The 20,513-nt window shown below is 38.8% G+C and overlaps 2 protein-coding genes across 2 annotated transcripts in view; both read left to right on the top strand.

Moving 5' to 3' along the window:
• The first annotated feature begins 1,625 nt into the window (after positions 1-1,625).
• ASNSD1 (asparagine synthetase domain containing 1) lies at positions 1,626-6,008 on the top strand. Its single transcript, XM_006878939.1, has 3 exons — positions 1,626-3,083; positions 3,964-4,145; positions 5,726-6,008. Exons 1-3 carry the CDS (start codon positions 1,626-1,628, stop codon positions 6,006-6,008), a joined length of 1,923 nt encoding a protein of 640 aa, XP_006879001.1.
• A 7,330-nt stretch (positions 6,009-13,338) lies between these two features.
• Positions 13,339-20,513, top strand: part of ANKAR (ankyrin and armadillo repeat containing) — an 84,696-nt gene continuing 77,521 nt past the window's right edge. The window contains exons 1-2 of the mRNA XM_006878938.1: positions 13,339-13,939; positions 18,902-19,339. Of these exons, the coding sequence (XP_006879000.1) occupies positions 13,339-13,939; positions 18,902-19,339 (1,039 nt within the window). The remainder of the gene's footprint in view (positions 13,940-18,901; positions 19,340-20,513) is intronic.

Here is a 20,513-nt window from a genome sequence, read left to right as displayed (position 1 = left end):
GGTTTTTTGTAATAGTGAAAAGTTGCTAACAGCATAAGTGTGTATAGTTTTAGGACCAAAGAAATAAAACTAGTATTTTATAGCCATATAGTAATACTGTAAAAAAAAATTTTTTTAAGAAAGAAAATTTCTATTGTAGGCATACCTTGGATATATTCCAGATTCAATTCTCTGCCATCTCAGTAAAGCAAGTCATAGAGTTTTTGGTTTCTCAATGCACATGGAAGCTATACGGGCACTATACTGTGCTATTCTAAATGTGCAATAGAAATATTGTGAGAATTTCCAAAATGAGGCAGAGACACAAAGTGAGCACATGCTGTTACAAAAAGTCTTGCTCAACACAGAGGTGCAACAAACATTATATTTGGAGGATTTTTAAAAATAAACCTGCGGAGCATAGTAAAGTGAAGTATGCCAGTATAAGAAAAGGGTATTAATGATGTATTAGTCATTGATAAAAGCAAATTATAACAATAGTAGGAACTTTTTAGTTTAAAAAAAATTGTATTATGGTATATGCAGAGAAACAAGAGTTTCACCCCAGTGTTACTGAAAGCAGTTCCCGAGTAAGAGGAAAATAGGTGAAGTATTTGCTTTATCTATATTTTCTAGAGCTCTCCTTTGAAACACATTATTGAAGTGTGAAAATAGTGATTCTAGGGTTAAAAGTTTTAACAGTTACCTGGTATGCTCTTGATACTGACTTAAATTTTTGTTTTACAGAAAGTATATAAGCAACAACAAAACAGCAACATATTCTTTCTTGCAGACCAGACAGAGATGCTTTCTGAAAGCAAAAGTAAGTTCTGGTTTTTTGGTTTGTTGTTTTTTTTTTCAGTGTCTTATATTGAAAATCTTCCTTAAACTTTCTGTGGAAATGTGTATTACTGTGCACTGTCAAGTTGGAACCAGCTTGTAGCTGACCCTCCAGTGAGTTTTCAGAGGCAGTAAATGGCATAGGAGGAGATTCTCCTCCTCTTGTGGCCCAGCTGGTACATTTGAACTGTGTGCCTCTGGGTTTGCAGGGCAGCTTCATACCACTAGGCCACCAGAACTTCCTGTGGAATTGTATGGTGATATTTAAGTTTATGCTCTCTAGATCAGGTCGGTGTATATATACATACAATAAAGTGAGAACAGTGGCCTGATTTTTCTTTAGTTAGTCTTCCACAAAATGAGTTAATAAAGACTTAGAGATGGTCTTCCATTAAGATTACAACCTAGAAAATTTTAAGGGGCAGTTCTAGGCTGTTACATGGGTTGCCGTGACATCAAAATCAACTTGGCAACGTACATCAGCAAATTAAAAATACCTAAGTTGTGTAGCATTTCTGATGTTTCCAAATTCTTGAGTTAATGAAATAATGTAGTTTATGTAACATCTATAGTAGATTACTGTTGGCATATACCCAGTGCATCTACTCAGATGGTTTGGTCCTACTATATAATCTGTGATACTCTTCTCAATCATAAGGTGAAAGTTTAAGACATTTTGCTTGCTATTTATTCCTTTTGTTTTCTCCTCCCAGATATATTGGATGAACTAAAAAAAGAATACCAAGAAATAGAAAACTCTGAGAAGACCAAGATCAAGAAATAATCGTCTTTAATTTCACATAACGATGTGCGGCATTTGTTGTTCTGTAAACTTTACGGCTGAACATTTTAGCAAAGATTTACAAGAGAATTTGCTTTATAATCTTAAGCAGCGTGGGCCCAGTAGCAGTAACCAGTTGGTTAAATCTGATGTTGGCTACAAGTGTTTCTTTTCTGGACACGTTCTTCACTTGAGAGGTGTCTTGACCGCTCAGCCTGTGGAGGATGAGCGAGGCAATGTGTTCCTGTGGAACGGAGAAGTCTTTAGTGGAATAAAAGTTGACGCTCAGGAGAATGATACACAGATTATGTTTAATCATCTTTCCTCTTGTAAAAGTGAATCTGACATTTTGTCTCTCTTCTCACAAGTCCAGGGTCCTTGGTCATTCATATATTATCAAGCATCTAATCATTATTTATGGTTTGGTCGGGACTTCTTTGGTCGCCGTAGTTTGCTTTGGCATTTTAATAACGTGGATAAGAGTTTCTGCCTCTCTTCAGTTGGCACCCAAACGTCTGGAGTAGCCGATTGGTGGCAAGAAGTTCCAGTATTTGGAGTTTTCAGAATTGATCTCAAGTCCACTGCCGTTTCCAAGTGTGTGGTTTTACATTTATATCCTTGGAAATGTATTTCTTCGGACAGTGTTGCTGAAGAATATGTTAATAGCCTGGCTAAAATTTCAGCAGACTTGCCCAAGTTTGTGTCAGTGGTAGTAAATGACACCAAACTGTATCTGGAAAACCCTGTTGTTCCATTAAATATGATGTTGCCAAAAGCTCCATTTGAGAGTCCTTCCACTGAGATTTTCAGAGTCCCACCTACAAGAGAGACACTTCAAGCTTGTCTTACTGACAAACATGTGAAGGAAGTGGTTCAGCAGTTCATTGATATCCTGAGTATCGCAGTTAAGAAACGTGTGTTATGCTTGGCCAGGGATGAGAACTTGACACCAGATAAAGCTCTGGAAACTCATGATAGGAGAGCAAATGTTGCAATCCTATTTTCTGGGGGTATTGATTCTATGGTCATTGCAAGCCTTGCTGACCATCATATTCCTGTAGATGAACCAATTGATCTCCTTAATGTGGCTTTCATGACTGAAGAAAAACCTACAACTAGTTTGAACAAAAAAAAGAGTAAGCAGAAAAATGATTGTGAAGTCCCCTCTAAAGAATACTCTCAAAATTCTGCTGTCACATCTGATGATCCTGATAAACAATTCTGTGTACCAGATCGAATCACAGGAAGAGCAGGACTAAAGGAACTGCAAGCTCTCAACCCTTCCCGAATTTGGAATTTTGTTGAAATCAATGTTTCTTTGCAAGAACTGCAAAAATTCAGAAGAACCCGGATATGCCAGTTAATTCAGCCCTTGGATACAGTTCTGGACGACAGCATTGGCTGCGCAGTCTGGTTTGCTTCGAGAGGAATGGGTTGGTTAGTGACACAGGATGAAGTGAAATCCTATCAGAGCAATGCAAAGGTACAGAACTTTATTTCTGATCATCGTAAGAATAAGATACATATTTGATCCTTGACGGTGATGGTTGTTAATATACCATCAGGTCTCCTGCGACGCATAGTGACTCTTAAGTACAACAGCCCTAAACCCTGCTCTATCCTGTGCCAATCTCTCTGTCTCCGACACATCTACCCCCACTACCCCAGTCACTGAACCAATCCATCTCATCTTCCTCTCCTACACTGTCCCTCCACCCTCCGAAGCATGACATCCCTCTCCAAGGACTAGTCCCACCTTGCAACATGTCCAAAGTATGTCAGATGAAGCTTCAGAATCCTTGCCTCCAAGGAGCAGCCTGGTCTCACCCTCTCTAGGACAAACTTGTTCATTCTCTTAATAGTCCATGGTATATACAATACTCCCAACACCACAGCTCAAAAGCATCAATTCTTCTATCCATGGTTATTGTCCAGCTCTCTGATTACAAAGACCCTGGTCTGTATCAGTTGTACTTAGTCTCCAGACTGACATCATTTCTCTTCAGTACTTTAGAGAGGTCTCTGACAGCAGACTTTCCCAACACAATATGTCTTTTAATTTCCTGGCTGGTGGTACCAAGAGTTGATTGTGGAGCCAAGCATACTAAAGCTTTTTACAGTTTCACCATCCATCACGATGTTACATTTCAAAAATAGTATATTCACTAAACATTTAAACGGCAACAAAGGTCTATATTTAAAATTGAACTTATTTTACTCTTTTATGCTTTTTATCTTGGTTTTTTTCCTTCAGAAATGTTACCTTGTGGGTTATAGGGGGGTTTTTTATGTTTCATTGCGTCCTAATTACTGCCTTACCATATAGTAGCATTTTTAATGAGAATTTCTTTAAACCTTTGTAGGTGGTTCTTACCGGAATTGGTGCAGATGAACAACTTGGAGGTTATTCTCGTCATCGTATCTGCTTTCAGACACATGGCTTAGAAGGATTGAATAAGGAAATACAAATGGAGCTGGGACGAATTTCTTCTAGAAATCTTGGTCGTGATGATAGAGTTATTGGTGATCATGGAAAAGAAGCAAGGTAATTCTAATCGTTTGGGATATTGTGTAAGAATAGGAAATTGTAAAAAGAGATTTTTTACTACCGTTCTATTGTTCTTGTTGATTGCCGTTGAGTCGAACTCATGGTGATCCTATGAACAAAAGGCCTGAAGCTCCTCTATAACTATCATCATTTATCAAAGTTCATAGTTTCCAGAGGCATGTTGTTTAGTAAGTGGATGCCACTCCTGCTTCCAAAGTATATGTTTATATCATAGGTATAAATATACTAATTTATAGAAGAAGTTCTTATAGAACATCGCATGGATGGCCAAGAGAACAAATAGATATGTCTTAGAGAGGGTCCAGCCAAAGTGCTGTGCTGTTTGGAGGCAACAATGATGAGGCTTTGCCTCACACGCTTTGGACATGTTGCCAGGAGGTGCTATTCCTTAGAGAAGGACACGATGCCGGGAAGGTCAGCGAAGGAGAGGAAGACCCTCAAGCAGGTTGATTGACACAATGGCTGCTGTAATGGGTGTTTGCATGTCAGGAAGTGTGAGGATGGCGCAGGATAAAACAGGGTTCAGATCTTTTGTTCACAGGGTCACTATGAGTCATACGCAACTCAACAGCACCTGACAACAGTAACAACAACTATCTTGTATATATGATTATATGTCTTCAGACTATCTCAATTCACATATATCTACACAGGGCAAATTGAGCAGACTGAACTTGTAAGTCACCATGCTATTAGCCTGTCATAGTCTTCCAAGATTTTATTATAAGAAATACCACAATACAGAGGCTATAAACTGTTTTCCATCTGCTGCAGGGTTGGGGGGTGGACTTGAGGAAGGAGAGAAATTAAACAGTTCAGTTAGGAAGGAAGGATTAAAGAAATTTATTTTAAAACGCCTATATGAAAGTCTTAGGATACCTCAGGTAAAAATGTAAATAATATTTAAAACCACTTATATAGAATTTGACTCAACAAATACTATTACAGTGGCTAAATGTAAATAACTCTTATGAATATGGGCCTGTATTATAGTTAAATAATCTACTGTTTTGTTTTTAAAATTGTTTTTACAATCAATTCATTTTTATAAAATATCTCCTACAACATATGTCTTTATTCATTCCAGTCTCACTATTTTAGCTAGAATAAAATGTAATGAAAAGGAACTGTGTTGTACTTTGAGAGATTTGGGAAGTAGTTATTAAAATATTTTAAGCAATAAAAGTGCACACCTTGTAGGAATTAGTGAATCAAAGGGTCAGAAAGTTACTTTTATGGGCGAGTGAGTATTTTGTATTATACAAATCTGTTGCTATTTAAACACTTGATGATATTAAAATTGTTTGATTATATTAATGTTTCATAAATGCACTGTATAGTCATCTGTATTCATTCCTCTCCCTAAAGTTAATTTCTTTAGACATGATAAAGAACAGATACAAAATAAATAGTTGCAAAAACTAAACATGTTTTAAACCTACCAGAGGGTCAGCTGTAGGTCAGTAACGACTCAACAGTACACAACAACAACACGTTAACATCGTAAAAGGCATCAAGAATTAATTATAACACGTTCATTTTTTTATTTATTTTAGATTTCCTTTCTTGGATGAAAATGTTGTCTCCTTTTTAAATTCTTTGCCAATTTGGGAAAAGGCAAACTTGACTTTACCACGTGGAATTGGTGAGAAACTACTTTTACGCCTTGCAGCAATAGAGCTTGGCCTTACATCTTCTGCTCTTCTCCCCAAGCGAGCCATGCAGTTTGGATCCAGAATTGCAAAAATGGAAAAGAAAAATGAAAAAGCATCTGATAAGTGTGGAAGGCTCCAAAGAACTACCTTAGAAAATCTTTCTATTGAAAAGATTAAAATGTAGTATAGCTTTATAATGTAACAATATTTACTGAATTTGCTAATAGTTGTATAAAAATAAAACATTGCTGCTTTACTAGATAGGTTTGTGTGTTTTTGTTTTTATTTTTTTTTTTATTTTATTACCTGATAAGTTAGTGTTTTTAAATGTCATTGGTCAAAGTGTGTCACTTTTTCTGGTAACTACATCTCCATTTATTTGTGGTGATTGTGGTCTCAGGAGTATCAATTGAGAAAACAGGCCTATCACTAGGGTAAAGTATGAGCATAACCAAACTTGGGAAGTGCTGAAGTTAAGAAATGGAAGTGATTAACACTAAAGGAGTTGTAAAAATTAGCAAACATACTAGGAAACTCATGAATACTCTGGGATAAGATTTTGAGGGTACTTGATTCAGGGGACCAGAATGTAAGATTGGATAAACAAGGATTCAGTGACTTGGGAGAGTATTTTTGAAAATAGGACTTAACAGAGTGACAAGAACACTAGGACACATTTTCTTTTAGGGCAGCCCCTAGAGGCTTGGAGAAAATGATCAGTGCAGAGGACTGACTAAAGAGCCTGAGGAAAATGGACATTACTGGAATGGATAAATGTGAGACCAAAAATTTACCAGACTATTAGATTTCCTAGAAGGTCCATAGACATGCCCTTTGTCAGAGATTGGCATGGTGAGAGTGGCACCTGCATCACTAGGAAGTTCAGTGGTAGCTCTTTTGAGGGTTAGGTTTGAAAGGCAATCTCATCTGAGCATATTAGTATCCACGAGGTTGATGGAGTGCCACATTTGCAGTAATAGATCACAACATTAGAAAGGTTATCAAGAGGACTTGAAAATTACAGTTGTGGAGATGGATAGTATTGGTGCTATCAAGTTAGCTCTGACTCAGAGTACCCTTGGTACCAGTAGTCAGGAAATCAGGAGATATATTGCACTGGGAAAATCTGTTAGGGACCTTTCCAGATTATTGAGTAATGATGTCAGTTTGAAGAATAAGTTGCATCTGATTCAGGCTAATTACTACTTACGCATCCGAGAATTGGACAATGAATAAGGATGACAGAAAAAAAAAGTTGATGCCTTTGAGCTGTGATGGTAGCTAAGAACATCCCATGGATGGTCAAGAGAATGAACAGATACGTCTTGGAGAGACTGCATTCAAAGTGCTCTTTGGAGACAAGAATGAGGAGGTTTTGCTTCACACACTTTGCTTCACACATGTTGCTAGAAAGTGCTATTCCTTGGAGAACTTGATGCTGGGAAGAGTGGAAAGTTGGAAAAGGAGAGGAAGACCTCATCCAGGTGGATTGATACAGTGACTGCTGCAAGGAGCTCTCGTATGTCAGGAAGTGTGAGGATGGCACAGGATAGAACAGGGTTCAGATCTTTTCATAGAATCGCTTTAATTCGTGCTTACCTTGATAGCACCTAACAACAACAATAACATAAAGGGGAACTATCCCCATCAATAATACAAATGGCAATATAGTCAAGACGTACCCACATGCTTCTGCACCTATTTTTTCCAATGTTTTGGTTTGATATTTGTTACAAGACTCACAGACTTTACTCATAGTTGTGATGTATATTAGGGAAATAGATTGGAGAGTCTGAGGGGCAAAAAATAGGATGCAAGTCCAAATTTAGTCCAGCAATCTTAAACCAGATTAACAAGGCACAATTCCTAAATTAGTGAAAGTCCAAGTTCAGTTCAACAGCACAAATGCAAGAAACTTCTGGCTTCCTCAATCATCCAGCAAACTTAATCTCAGAGCTGTTATAAATCAGCTTTTCTTCAATCATCCAACAAGCTAAGCTTTTTAGTTGTGGCATTTATCTCCAGGGTTGCTCTGGTTACACCTTGCAACAGTCTCTTCACAGCAGTGCCAGTCTCTTCATAATCTCTCCACCACTATCACCACTGGTTTGTTGGTGGTTTGTTTTTTTGTGTGGGGGTTGGGTTTTTTGTTTTGTTTTTTTTACCATGTGGAAAGCACTCTCTTCTATAGGTCCTACAGCTGTTGATTATTTGCAAGACCATGTGTCCACAGGTAGCTAGAGACAATGACCCCTTCATGAGGGTTAACAGAATGGTTAGGAGAGCCAATTTTCAAGTGTTCTGACACTCCAAAGATGTTGTTGCTGCTTGTTGTACCATCAAGTTGCCTGTGACCCATAGTGACCCTATGTACAATAGCTCTAAATCCTACCCTATCCTGAGCCAATTTCATTGTCTCCAACACCCATCCCTATTACCCTAGTAACTGAGTCAATACATCTATCCAGGGTCTTCCTTTACTGGGCTTTCCCTCCACCCTTCTAAGCATGATGTCATTCTCTAAGGACTGGTCCCTCCTCACAATACGCCTAAAGTATGTGAGACAGAGCTTCAAAATCCTTGCCTCCAAGGAGTAGCTTGGTTTCACCCTCTTCAGGACGGACGTGTTTGTTCTCTGGACAGTCCATGGTATATGTAACTCCAACATCACAGGGGAGTAGAGAGGAAATGGGTGGATGGAGGTGGTCAGAGGCCTGAATCATCAAACCAGGGTTGGCTGGGGCAGGGAGTGGGAGGTACTGAAGGAGAAGAGAGGGAACTGAACTGGATGCTAGCAGGCAGGGGAGGGGTTAGAACAGACACGTGCCAAAAGGAGCAGGAGGTGGGCCCAAGACGTGATATGTTACCTGTTTATGGGGAAAGGTCTTTCACCTGCTCTTGGGTAAAAAGCTCGTCTGTCAAATATTGCTCTAAAGCAGAGCATCCAAATTAAGACAGACTGGAGAAGGATTGGCCATTAACTATTCATATGCAAATTCAAACTGAAGGTAAAGAAAATCAAATTCACAAGAACCAAAGTTTGACTTCAAGTCTATCCCACTTGAATTTAAAGACACTCTTAGGAAGAGTTTAGGGCTGTTGTACATAGGGTCGCTATGAGTCGCAAGCTATTCGACGGCACATAACAACAACAACAACTTAGGAACAGGTCTGAGGCCTTGAACACTAATAAGTGAAGATCAGATAAGGTATGGGAAGATATCAAGAATATCATCCATGAAGAATGCAAAGATGGAGGAGAAAGAAAAGATGAAGATGGATGTCAGAAATGACTGAATATTGCATTAGAGTGCTGAGAAGCCAAAGCAAAGGGCAGATATCAAGAAGGAACCAAACAAATTTCATAGAGCAGCTCAGGAAGACAGCACAAAGTAGTATAATGAAAGGTGTATGTAGAGGAACTCAAATATATGTGCAAGCATGAAAATCTTAATAAAAGACAACATCTTTTGGTTTCTTTTACCCTGAAGAAGGCATAAATTTATTAACATTGACTACTAGTAAGAAACTGGGCTGTAATTCCAAAGACACATAGTTTAAAACTGTCTGGAGGAGAAGGATGAACAATCTCCTTCCATGTGATTAACTGCCTGGGAAAACCCACTATAGGGACAGCTATGGGTCTGTTCAAACTCAATGGTACACAACAACAACAATATTCTCATAGTAGTGAAAACATGATAGAGTAGATAAAAGATAAATTCTTTGCCCAATCACCAAGAATCTTCATGTTGGAAAGTTTACTGAAAGTTTCACTTTTTATGTCAGATGGATGTTAGCTGAAAGCAGAGAGTCACAGAGGAATGTCTATCTGTGTTCACTGACTACGCAAAGGCATTTAACCGTGTGGATCATAACAAATTTTGTCTGAGAAGAATGGGAATCTCAGAACACTTGATTGTGTTTATGCAAAACTTGTATGTAGACCAGGAGGTAGTTATCAGAGCAGAGCAAGGAAACACTGCATGGCTCTAAATCAGGAAAGGTGCACACCAGGGAAGCATCCTGTCTCCATATCTTTTCAATCTATATGCAAAACAGATTATCTGGAAAGCTGGACTTTATGAGGAGGAATGTGTTACCAGAATTGGAGGAAGACTCATTAACAGTCTGCATTTTGCAGATGTCACAACCTTGCTTGCTGAAACTGAGGAGAACATGAAGCATTTGCTGCAGAGGGTCAAGGACTGCAGCCTTCAATATGAATCGAAACTCACCACCAAGAAAACAAAGATTCTCAAGACTGGGCCAATTGGCAGCATCATGATAGAGGGAGAAGAGATTGAGATTGTTAACAGCTTATTTGCTTGGTTCCACAACCAACACTATTGGTATCAGCAGGCAGGAAGTCAAAAGACAAATTGATTGGGAAAATCTATTGTTAGCGACCTTTCCAGAGTACTGAAGAGCAATGATGTCAACCTAGAGACAAAGGTGCACCTGATCCAAGCCACGGTCTCTGCAATTGCATGCATTGGAGAGCTGGGCAATGACTAAAGGATTATAGAAAAAGCATCGATGCCTTTGAGTTGAGGTGCTAGAGAAGAGTCTTGAGTATATCATGGACTGCTAAGAAAACAAAACACATTTGTCCTGTAGAGGGAGAATCCAGGCTGCTCTTTGGAGTCAAGGATTTTGAAGCTTCATCTGACGTTGCCAGGAGGGACCAGTCCTTGGAGAAGGACATCATGCTTGGAAGGGTGGAGGGGCAGCACAAGAGAGGAAGATCCTGGGTGAGATGGATTGACACAGTGACTGGGGTAATGGGAATAGGTTAGTCAGAGACAATGAAATTGAATAGGTTCATTATGAGTTGCAAGTGAATTGATGGCACCTAACAACAATAGTGATAACAAACAGCAGTATTCAATAAGATTGGTCACTCCCTTATTCTTGAAAGATTTCGTTTGGTTCTTGGGATCAGTTTTTGTTTTCTTCCTGATTTCCCTTTTCCCCTGTCTTTGTTGGTTTCCTCCCCATCTATACTTTAAGTGTTCAATTTCTCGGCTCTCCATGTGACTTCCAACTCTTCTGTACTCACTCCCTTGGTGATTTCAACTACTTTAAGACTTTAATTACCATAAACACACCCCAATTTATATATCTAGTGTGTAGACATTCTTAGCCTGGATCTATATATCTATATACCTCTCAGGCAGATTTGCGCTCTCTCTCTACTTGATTTTATCACTGTATTTCAAGTATGTCTACAACTGATCTCTTAATCTTGCCTCCATCAATCACTTCTCATTAGAAGTTCATCTTTACTTCACTTTCTTCATTACCACCTTCCTAATCAATATGTTACCAAACTGCTACCCCCATAAACAAACAAAAACCTGCTGTTGGTTCTGACTCATAATGGCCTTCCACTGGTTTTCCAAAGTTGTGAAGTATTTACTGGATGAGATTGCCATCCTTCAACTGCCCAAAACACCTGATGGATTCAAACTGACAACCCTTCAGTTCGCAACTGGAGAAGTATGCACTATGCCACCAAGGCTACCACCTCAACCCTATCCCCCACCCCAATCCTTCCACTTACTACCTCCACCCCCAAGTCCCATTCTGTCTCCCGCTCCTGTGCTTCAACGTCCACCCCACCCCCGCCCCCAGCTTGCACATAGCTACCATGGTTTAACTCTTGAACTCAGAAGGCTGAATAATCCGACCCTCACTTCTTCTACATCTTCACTTTGTGCCACCATTTTCCATATCGCAACCCAAATTTTAGTTGTTTCTTAAAAAAAAAAATAAATAAATTTCCACTTTCTTCTCCTCTTAAGTTTCCTCATTTGCTATCCCTACATATGAGTCTGTTTCTACTTGACAGCATATAAACGATATAAGAAGATCCCTGGAAAAACTACTCTTCCCACTCTGCTTGCGTAGCCCTTTTTCATTTCCAGTTCCGCTTCAAAGCTTTTTTCCTCGGAAGAGCTTTTCCAGCATCAGATCTGCTTTCCAACTGCAGTCTGCTCTTCCTCATGTTCCAACATGACATATCTATCACCTTGTTAAAGATATATATGTTGTATGTTTAACTGTAAGTGTGTGTGTGTGTGTGTGTGTGTGTGTGTGTGTGTGTGTGCGCTCTATAGGCGCTCCCGGCACCGTGCTTGGCAAATAGTTCCTAGCTGTTCCACAAACAATTGTTGCATAAATGAATGACGACAGAGGTGGGAGCACCTCAAAGTTCCATTCCGTTTTTTCACCAATACTGCTCTGTTTTTCTAGAGACCAATAATGAGAGTCAGGAAACGGACAATTACAAAACTTAGAGCCGGAGGCTGGGAGACCCGCCTGCGAGCATAAAAAAGTTGTGGGTTTCCTGGGAGTCACCTTCAGCACCAGGTACAAGACACCAGGCTTAGGAGTTTCGACCTGCGCAGTCCAGGAGGTGACAGCGGACGAGACGAGGGTTCCTCACTTGGATGGAAAGCCCATTTAACCAAGATTTTACCCTCTCTTTGTGCTTTGCCATTCCCTAGGTTGGTGGAAGATTGAAGTTTTCTCTTGAGCTTGAATACTGACGGGCCTTTGTTTTGATTCTGAAAATTAAATCTCTGGTGAGTTCTGCATCCAATGTAGTCCCTATGTCTTCATCTCTAAATTGGGTGTTACGAAGTCTGTTTCTCTGAGCAGAGTTATCAAAACATGGCCCTGGGAGAAGCAATGTTAGTGTTACCTGGAACTTGAAAAAAATGTACATTTTCTAGCTCTATCCCAAAAAGCTGCATGGTAAAGTCTAGAATGGGTTTCAGCAATCAGTTATTAACAAGCTCCAGGTGATTTTGATGTAGGCCAAAGTTTTCTACTCATGGTATAATTAGAGAAGATTACATGAAATAGGTAAAATGGTTTGTAAAGAGACTGGCACACAGTAGATGCTCAATAAATAGTTGTCATTATTGTTGCAGAACTGAGAGACAAGTGCACAAAAACAAAAGGCTAAACAGGTATTTCCTTTTTTCTTTCTTTCTTCCTTTTTCCTCGATTTCTCCTTTTTTCCTTAGCTGGGCTCTTGATTTTCTTGCTGAAAAGAAATGAAAACAAAATAAATGTATGTACATGTAAAAAAAGAAGTAGAATACATAATTCATAGTATATCTTTCGACTTTTTGAAAAGTAGAAAGTGATTAATGTTAAAGTCCTTGGAATTATAATTATTTTAATTAAAATGTCAGCAGTTTTTTTTTATCTTGAAAGAAGAAAAATTCATTGGCAGGTGGCCTAGAGGAACTCTTCTTCCAGAGATCTAGATCAAAATGTCAGCTTTTTTCTACAGCAATTGGTTTAAGGTAAAAGGAAATGTAATGACTGACTATAAAAAAATAACTATGAAGTTAGCTATAAAAATTAATCACAAATTTTTTTTTCACAAATTTCTTTTTTGAGGTATCCAGTTTCATTACCAGGACAAATTTTATTGATGGCTTGTCTTTTTCTTCATTGCAGAAACCTCAAAAAAGATATATTAGAATTAATTAAAAATGCTTAGATTACCTAAAGAAGGATTAACTAGATATGATCAAGTTCAAGATGAAGAAAACTACCTGGAAAGTTTAGCAGTACAAAGAAATGTTTCTGCCTTTTTTGAAAAATACGATCGGAGCGAAGTACAAGAGTTGCTTACCACTACCATAGTAAGCTGGTTGTCTGCCAAAGATGATATTCACTCGAAAGTAGATATACCATGTGGTATTATGGGTCAGATAAATAATGTAAGTTTCTCTACTGCAATCCTGCTGACTCCAGTGGACCCCACCGCCCTCTTAGACTACCGAGAAGTCCATCAGATCATAAGAGAGCTGTCTATTGGGATTTATTGCTTAAATCAAATTCCTTCAATCAGTTTAGAAGCTAATTATGATCAGAGTTCGTCATGTCAGTTACCTCCAGCTTATTATGATACTAGAATTGGGCAAATTCTGATCAATATTGACTACATGCTGAAAGCACTGTGGCATGGAATATACATGCCCAAAGAAAAACGAGCCAGATTCACTGAACTATGGCGAACTATTCTGGATGTTGATCCAGATGGGAAGCCTCAAACAAATAAAGATATTTTTGCAGAATTTAGCTCAGCAGGTAAGGTCATTCCATAGTTTTACATTATTAGAATCTATTTTGTTAATTTATGGTTTGGTTTATCTATAGTTTATTTATAGTTCTATTTATATTGTTGTTGTTAGGTACCGTGAAGTCGGAACCTACCCATAGCTGACCCTCCAGCAGGTTTTCTGAGCCAGTAAATTTTGTGTGTGAAGATTGCTCACCTTTATCCCATGAAGTACCTGCTGGATTTGAACCACTGTGCTTTGTAGCCTTGGAAACCACTCTATAGTTTTGATTTCAGGTTGAATAGCTAGTCATTGTGAATCTTCATGTTTGTTTCTGTAGACTACTTGAAAGTTTTCTTTGGGATATTTTTGTACCCTTTGTTCAATTTGTAATTTGGTTGTCTTTTTTGTTGTTGAAGTATTGAGGTTTTCCAAAAAATTTAGAGATGATTTCCTGTGAGATATGTGGTTGTTAATTATTTTTCTCTCCTCTATTGGTTTTCTTTTTACTCTTATGGAAAAATCTTTTTATGCAGAAGAATAACTTTTTCAGACAGTCCCAATTGTCAAGTTTACCCTTTGCTGTTTGAATGTTTTTTGTTATGTTTGTAAATTTCATGAATCTCAAAACTATATAGCCTTCAATATAGGTGACATCTTAATGTAAAGTGAACGAAAACCCTCACAATAAGCACTATTGTGATAGAGAAAAGAGTAGTCAAGGATTCTATTTCACTTGTATCTACAATCAATGTCTATAGAAGCAGCAGTCACATTGGACAAATATACCAACAAGGACCTATCTAAAGTGCTCATGAGTAAGGATGTCATTTTAAAGACTAGTGTGTGCCTGTCTCAAGCCATAGTATTTTCATTTGCTTCATATGAATTTGAAAGTTGGACAGTGAATAAGGAAAATGGAAGAAAAATTGGTGCCTTTAAATCGTGGTGGTGTTGAAGAATATTGAATATACTGTGGACTGAGAAAGGAACAAATAAGCCTGTCTTGAAAGTGGTGCAACCAGACTGCTCCTTAGAAGCAATGATGGTGAGACTTCATCTCACATACTTTGGGCATGTTAGGTTGTATATTATCAGTAAAGGCCAGTCCCTAGAAAAAGTTCTGGTAGCCTCATGCTAAGAAATCGCACTGCCAACCCAAAGGCATACTGTTTGTATCCATCTGCTGATCCTAGCGAGAAGAATGGATAGTTTCCTCCCGTGATGTTTACAGCCTCAGAAAACCTGCTGGAGGGTCAACTACGAGTTGGTTCACACTTGATAGCAGAGAGGAACAACATCCAAGTAGAGGGTTAGCAAAGAATAGGGAGCTCTTCAATGAAACAGATTGACATAGTGACTCAAGCAATGGACTTAAACCACAGCAGAGGCTGTGAGGATAGTATTGGATCCAGAAAGGTTTCACTTTGTTTACCTAGAGTCACTATGAGTCAGGGCAGCCCTTCACAACCACAACGAAGTTTGCCCCTATTTTTATCATCTTTATTGTTTTAGGTTTTACATATAGTTCTTTGATCTATTTGGAGTTAGGTGTTTTTGTGTGTGTGGGGGGGTGAGGTATGGCTCTTGTTTAAATTTTCTGCAAATAGATACCTTGTTTTTCCAGTGCCATTTGTTAAGGAGGCTTATTCTTGTTTAATGAATTTCAGCTTTTTGTCAAAGATCAAATGGATCTGTTTCTCAGTTCTATCCTGTTCATCTGCGTGTCTGTCATTGCACCAGTCTCAGGCAGCGTTTGACAACCATAGCTGTGTGGTAGGTTTGGGGATCAGGAGGCATAAGACATTCTACTTTCCCCCCTTTTCAGTGGTGCTTTGCTTAGTCACTTTTCTTTCCATATAAAGTGGGTGACTCTTTAGGTTTAGGACTCTTATACATAGGGCCGCTATGAGTCGCAAATGACTCGATGGCACATAACAACAACAACAACAATGAAATCTGGAAAGAAATCGCATAAGAGTGTAGAGGCAAGATATCTGGTCTGGGATAGAGTCAAAGAAATGGGGTAGGGTTGTCTTCTCTCCTTGCACTAGATGGAGGCCGTGTGTACCTTGGAAGATAGGGATGGCATGCACCCCTTGCCAGATCCACAAGGGCACCCTGCCAGAGACAGTGTCTGCCAGATAGGCTGTAGGTGGGGCACCAGCAAAGGGATGGCACACTACCCTAGCCCTAATAGATAGAATATGTGTATGGAGGTGATGTATACCTGACGCTAGACCCACAGGGGTGTCCAGTCAGAGAAAGTTGCTGTCAGCTGAGAGTTGGTCTTGGGAGTGTCCTCTGCAGGCCCCGAGAGCGGGACAGTGCACAGCTCCATATACAGGTATGGCTGAATTCCCAGGAGTGGCTTGTCAGGGGCAGATTCTGTCAGCTTAGTAGGTAAGCAAGAACAAGGATCCCAGTCAGAGAAGGTGCTTCTGTCAATTACAGGACGGCTGTACCCAGTCCTCCACCCTCTCAGTACTGGCACATTCTGAGCAGGCGGCAAAAAGCATACATCTCAGAAGGTGGGACTGTGTACTCTTGTCACCAGATCCACAGTGACACACACCTGACCTCAGACAGCCAGCGACCAGTCTCAGAGGGGTACCACTGGCCACCTCCTGGGTGGGATATAGGTGACAGTCTCTCCCCTGATCTCCAGGAGGGTGTGGGGAACAAGGGATGATGTCATCTCTCTTGTTCTCACCGAGGCATTGGTGTGTGCGCAGCTACATTCCTCGATTCCTGCCCCAATCAAAAAGCTGCTTGCAAAAGTTCACAATGGCTGTGCTGAGCTGTTTGGTTTTATTCACTACACTCGCTCCTGATTCTGTGTTTTCATTCAGTTTCTTTTTCTTTCAGTACTTGAACTCCCTCCTCCTCTGTCATTTCCTTTGAAGCTCAAGATTCCAGGATTCTCGTGCATAATTGCTATCTTTGTTTTCTGGTCTTTTATTGTAGACCACTGATATGTCAAATGTGATAACAGTTACTCATGGTGGACAGTGTTTTGTGGAGCTCCCCGATTAATACAAGCTTGGAAGCAGGAGTGGCACCCACTTCTGAAATAGCTTGCCCTCAGAAACTACGAACTTGGAGAAATGACAAAAGTTAGACATGTGTTCAGGTCTTTCATTTATAGGGTGGCTATGAGTCCTCTGCGACTCAATGGCACTTAACAACAACAACAACAGATGCTACCTAAATTATGTTTTAAGTCATACATACATCTCTCCTCTTTAATCTTCAAATTCTGCAAAGTAGACCAGATTCTAAAGCACATGATGGAGAAATTTCTGCTTAAATATTTTGTCTTACAAGACATAAGCAGGAAGATCAGTTACAGAGTCCAGAAAGGAGTAGAATTAGAGTACAATTAGAAAACCTGCAAAGTTGAAAGCAAAAGATATTGCTTTATATGTATATTGTATATGTTTCCTGCATGTAAATTGGCTGCACAATAAGGATTAATATTAAAAACCAGGTTGCTCCTTAGAGAAAAGGATGGTTAAACTCCTCATATTCTTTGGGCAAGTCAGGAGGGGCCTGACAAAAGGCATCATTTTAGGAAAAGTGCAGTCAGAGAAAGTGAGGAAGACCCTCGACAAGAAGGATCGGAGCAATCACTGTAACAAAGGACGCAAGGGTGTGAGAGGTCATGCGGATGGTGCAGGATATGTCAAGGTTCAGGTCTCCTGTTCATATGGCTGCTGTGAGTCAGAGTCAGCTCGATGGCACGTTACAGTAACAACAACATTGAAAACATTTTCATCTATTGAAAACATTTCCAAATATTCCTATGGGCCGTCAAGTTGAAACTGACTCCTAGCTGATCCTCCAGTAGGTTTTCCAAAGCTGTAAATCACATGAGAGGAAATTGCCCATCTTTCTCCTTTGAAGCAACACTAGCTGGCAGATTCAGACTGTCTTTAAGTTGGTTAGCACAACTTTACCTACTAGGCCACCAGAGCTACCTTTTTAAATATTCATCAGGCTGGTTGGCTTTTCTTGGGGCTCCTTCCTTCCTTCCTTCCTTCCTTCTTTCCTTCCTTCCTTCCTTCCTTTCCTTTCTTTCTTCTGCAATATGTCTATAGACACCTTCACTTTCTTCACTTTCATTTCTTCATTTCAGGTTTGCTGTACTGTGAAACCCATTGTCCTTATCTTCTGCTTATTCCAGGCTCTGTCATTAGGGAGGATTCCCTCCTGTATCTAATTATCCTTGTACACACTTGTTGATTATCATTTCCTTAAAATAGAAATTCTTAGCTTTTTAGTAAAATAAAAATGATAACTAATACTGGACACCTTAAAACCCCAAGAATATTCAGGGTATTCATACATTTGTTAAAGAACCAGAGGGGACTTAGGGACACATTGATGTATAATTTACAATTTTAAGCACATACATTGAGAACGACTGCCATGGTTTCTACAGATTCATATTTCATGACTTAAAAAGGAGTTTTCTCAAGCCTATATTAAAGGTGACATTATAGATGTAACTTTCTTTTTTAAAAAGTTAACACAAAATTCCTTAATTTGATAGTAAATGGCAAAAACAATATTTTTCATTTATAATAGAGTAAAATAAAGTTTTAACTCTTGTTTCATAATGATTAGTTATCTTTCAGGATGTTTGTTGTCCATATGAGAAGATTCTTTACTTAAAGAGAGATCATATTTTGTTGTTATCCTTTCGGATTTCCATCTTATATGAGTGCATTTCTGTGGTATTTTGTTCCTTTCTTCCAAATTGAATAGAATCCATTTTTTCTTAAATCCACAAACTCAAATCCTTCTTCATTTTTCTTTTTTACCGGCTTGACCACTTGCTTTTCATTTTACACATTGTTGTTGGCTCTCGTTTTTTCTTTATTTTCATGTTAGTAGGTTTTTAAGACAAACTCTGTATCCAATCTGCTATGTTTATACAGATTCCAAATATGAAGTTTTCATTGTCTAATATTTTTCCTTTGTGAAGGTTTGATTGATATTACAAAGGATCCTGACTTTGAAGGAATTTATGATGAAGTCATCAATGGAGATCCAACATACGATCCCAATAGCCCTGAAGAAAAATCTACATTTATGAAATATTCTGAAAATACTCTATTAAAATTGACATTTAGTACCACACAAGTTCAACAGTGTGAAAATGTCTTTATATTTGAAACAGCCTATTGGCTTACTAATGCTATAAAATATAATCAAGATTATCTTGATATTTGTACCTACCAGAGATTACAGCAAAGATTATATCTTCAAAAAAAGATTATTCAGAAACATTTAGAAAAGAAAAAAGATATCAGAAGAGAGATGGGATACCTAAAGTTAATATGTTTTCTGACTCCATTTTTACTGAGTTTAAAAAAGAAAATGAAAATTCCCTATTTAAGTTCTTTGCTTAATCCTTTTTCAGGTAAGAGTATCCCCATAGCACAAACATGATAGATGTGGGCACAAGCATTTAACCTAGTTAATGTAGAACCATTAGAAAGCTAAATAAAACAGAATTCAATGTCTCCAAAGTTATAAAGACATGGTATATAGAATTGGATTTAATATGTATGTATACTGATAGTAATTATTGTTAATGATGCTGATTATTTGTCTTTTTTAAAAATTATTTGTCTTGTAGAGACATGTCCAAATATGTTTTGGAAAGGGTGCAGCCAGAGTGTTTTTTGGAGGCAAGAATGATGAGGCTTTGCCTTACATATTTTGGGCCTGTTGCTAGGAGGGAGTAGTCCTTGGAGAGGGACATGATGCTAGAAAGGGTGGTGGGTCGGCAAAGGAAAGGAATACCCTCAACCAGGGGGATTGATACAATAACAACTACAGTGGGCTCTTGTGTGTCAGGAAGTGTGAGGATGGCACAGGATAGAACAGGGTTCAGATCTTTTGTTCACAGAGTCACTGAGTTGTACTCGATTCGATAACACCTAACAACAACGATAACAACATATGTAATAGCATTTAAAATGCATGTATACCTGTAGTAATATTGTTAATGACATTAATTATTGTTGTTGTTATGTACCATCGAGTCACTTGCAACTCATAGCGACCCTATGTACAACAGCCCTAAACCCTGCTCTGTCCTGGGCCAATCGCACTGCCTCTGACACACCCATCCCGATTATTAATGAAGCAAAATAAATTTCTTATTCAGAAACAGTTAAAACTATTGCATATTTTTGCTTTACTCACTGCAGTATTGAGTTTCTTCTATGTAATGAAGAAAATGTTATGCAAACCTGTGAATTGAGTAAAACCTGGGCAAAATTATTAACTATGCTCCTAATTAGACGGGACAGGGCTTCTTGGACCTGCCCTCACTTTCAAACAAAACTCTGGTGCCACAGGGCATTTAAGTGTGAGACTGCTAACAAAAAGGTGGACTGTTCAAACTCACTGACTGTTCCACAGGGGAAAGACAAGAACAAATAGGTTTGCCTTGGAGAAGGAGCAGGCAGAATGGTCCTTGGAAGCAAAATGACAAAGCTTCATCTCACATACTTTGGGCATGTTGCTAAGGAGAGAGGCTATTCCTTGAGAGGGACATCGTACTTGGAAAAGGAGAGTCAGCAAAA

The sequence above is a fragment of the Elephantulus edwardii genome, unplaced genomic scaffold (assembly GCF_000299155.1).
Source record: "Elephantulus edwardii isolate Elephantulus edwardi_28Jun2011 unplaced genomic scaffold, EleEdw1.0 scaffold00001, whole genome shotgun sequence".
In the NCBI taxonomy this organism is placed as follows: domain Eukaryota; kingdom Metazoa; phylum Chordata; class Mammalia; order Macroscelidea; family Macroscelididae; genus Elephantulus; species Elephantulus edwardii.
This window is presented reverse-complemented; position numbering and strand designations above follow the sequence as displayed.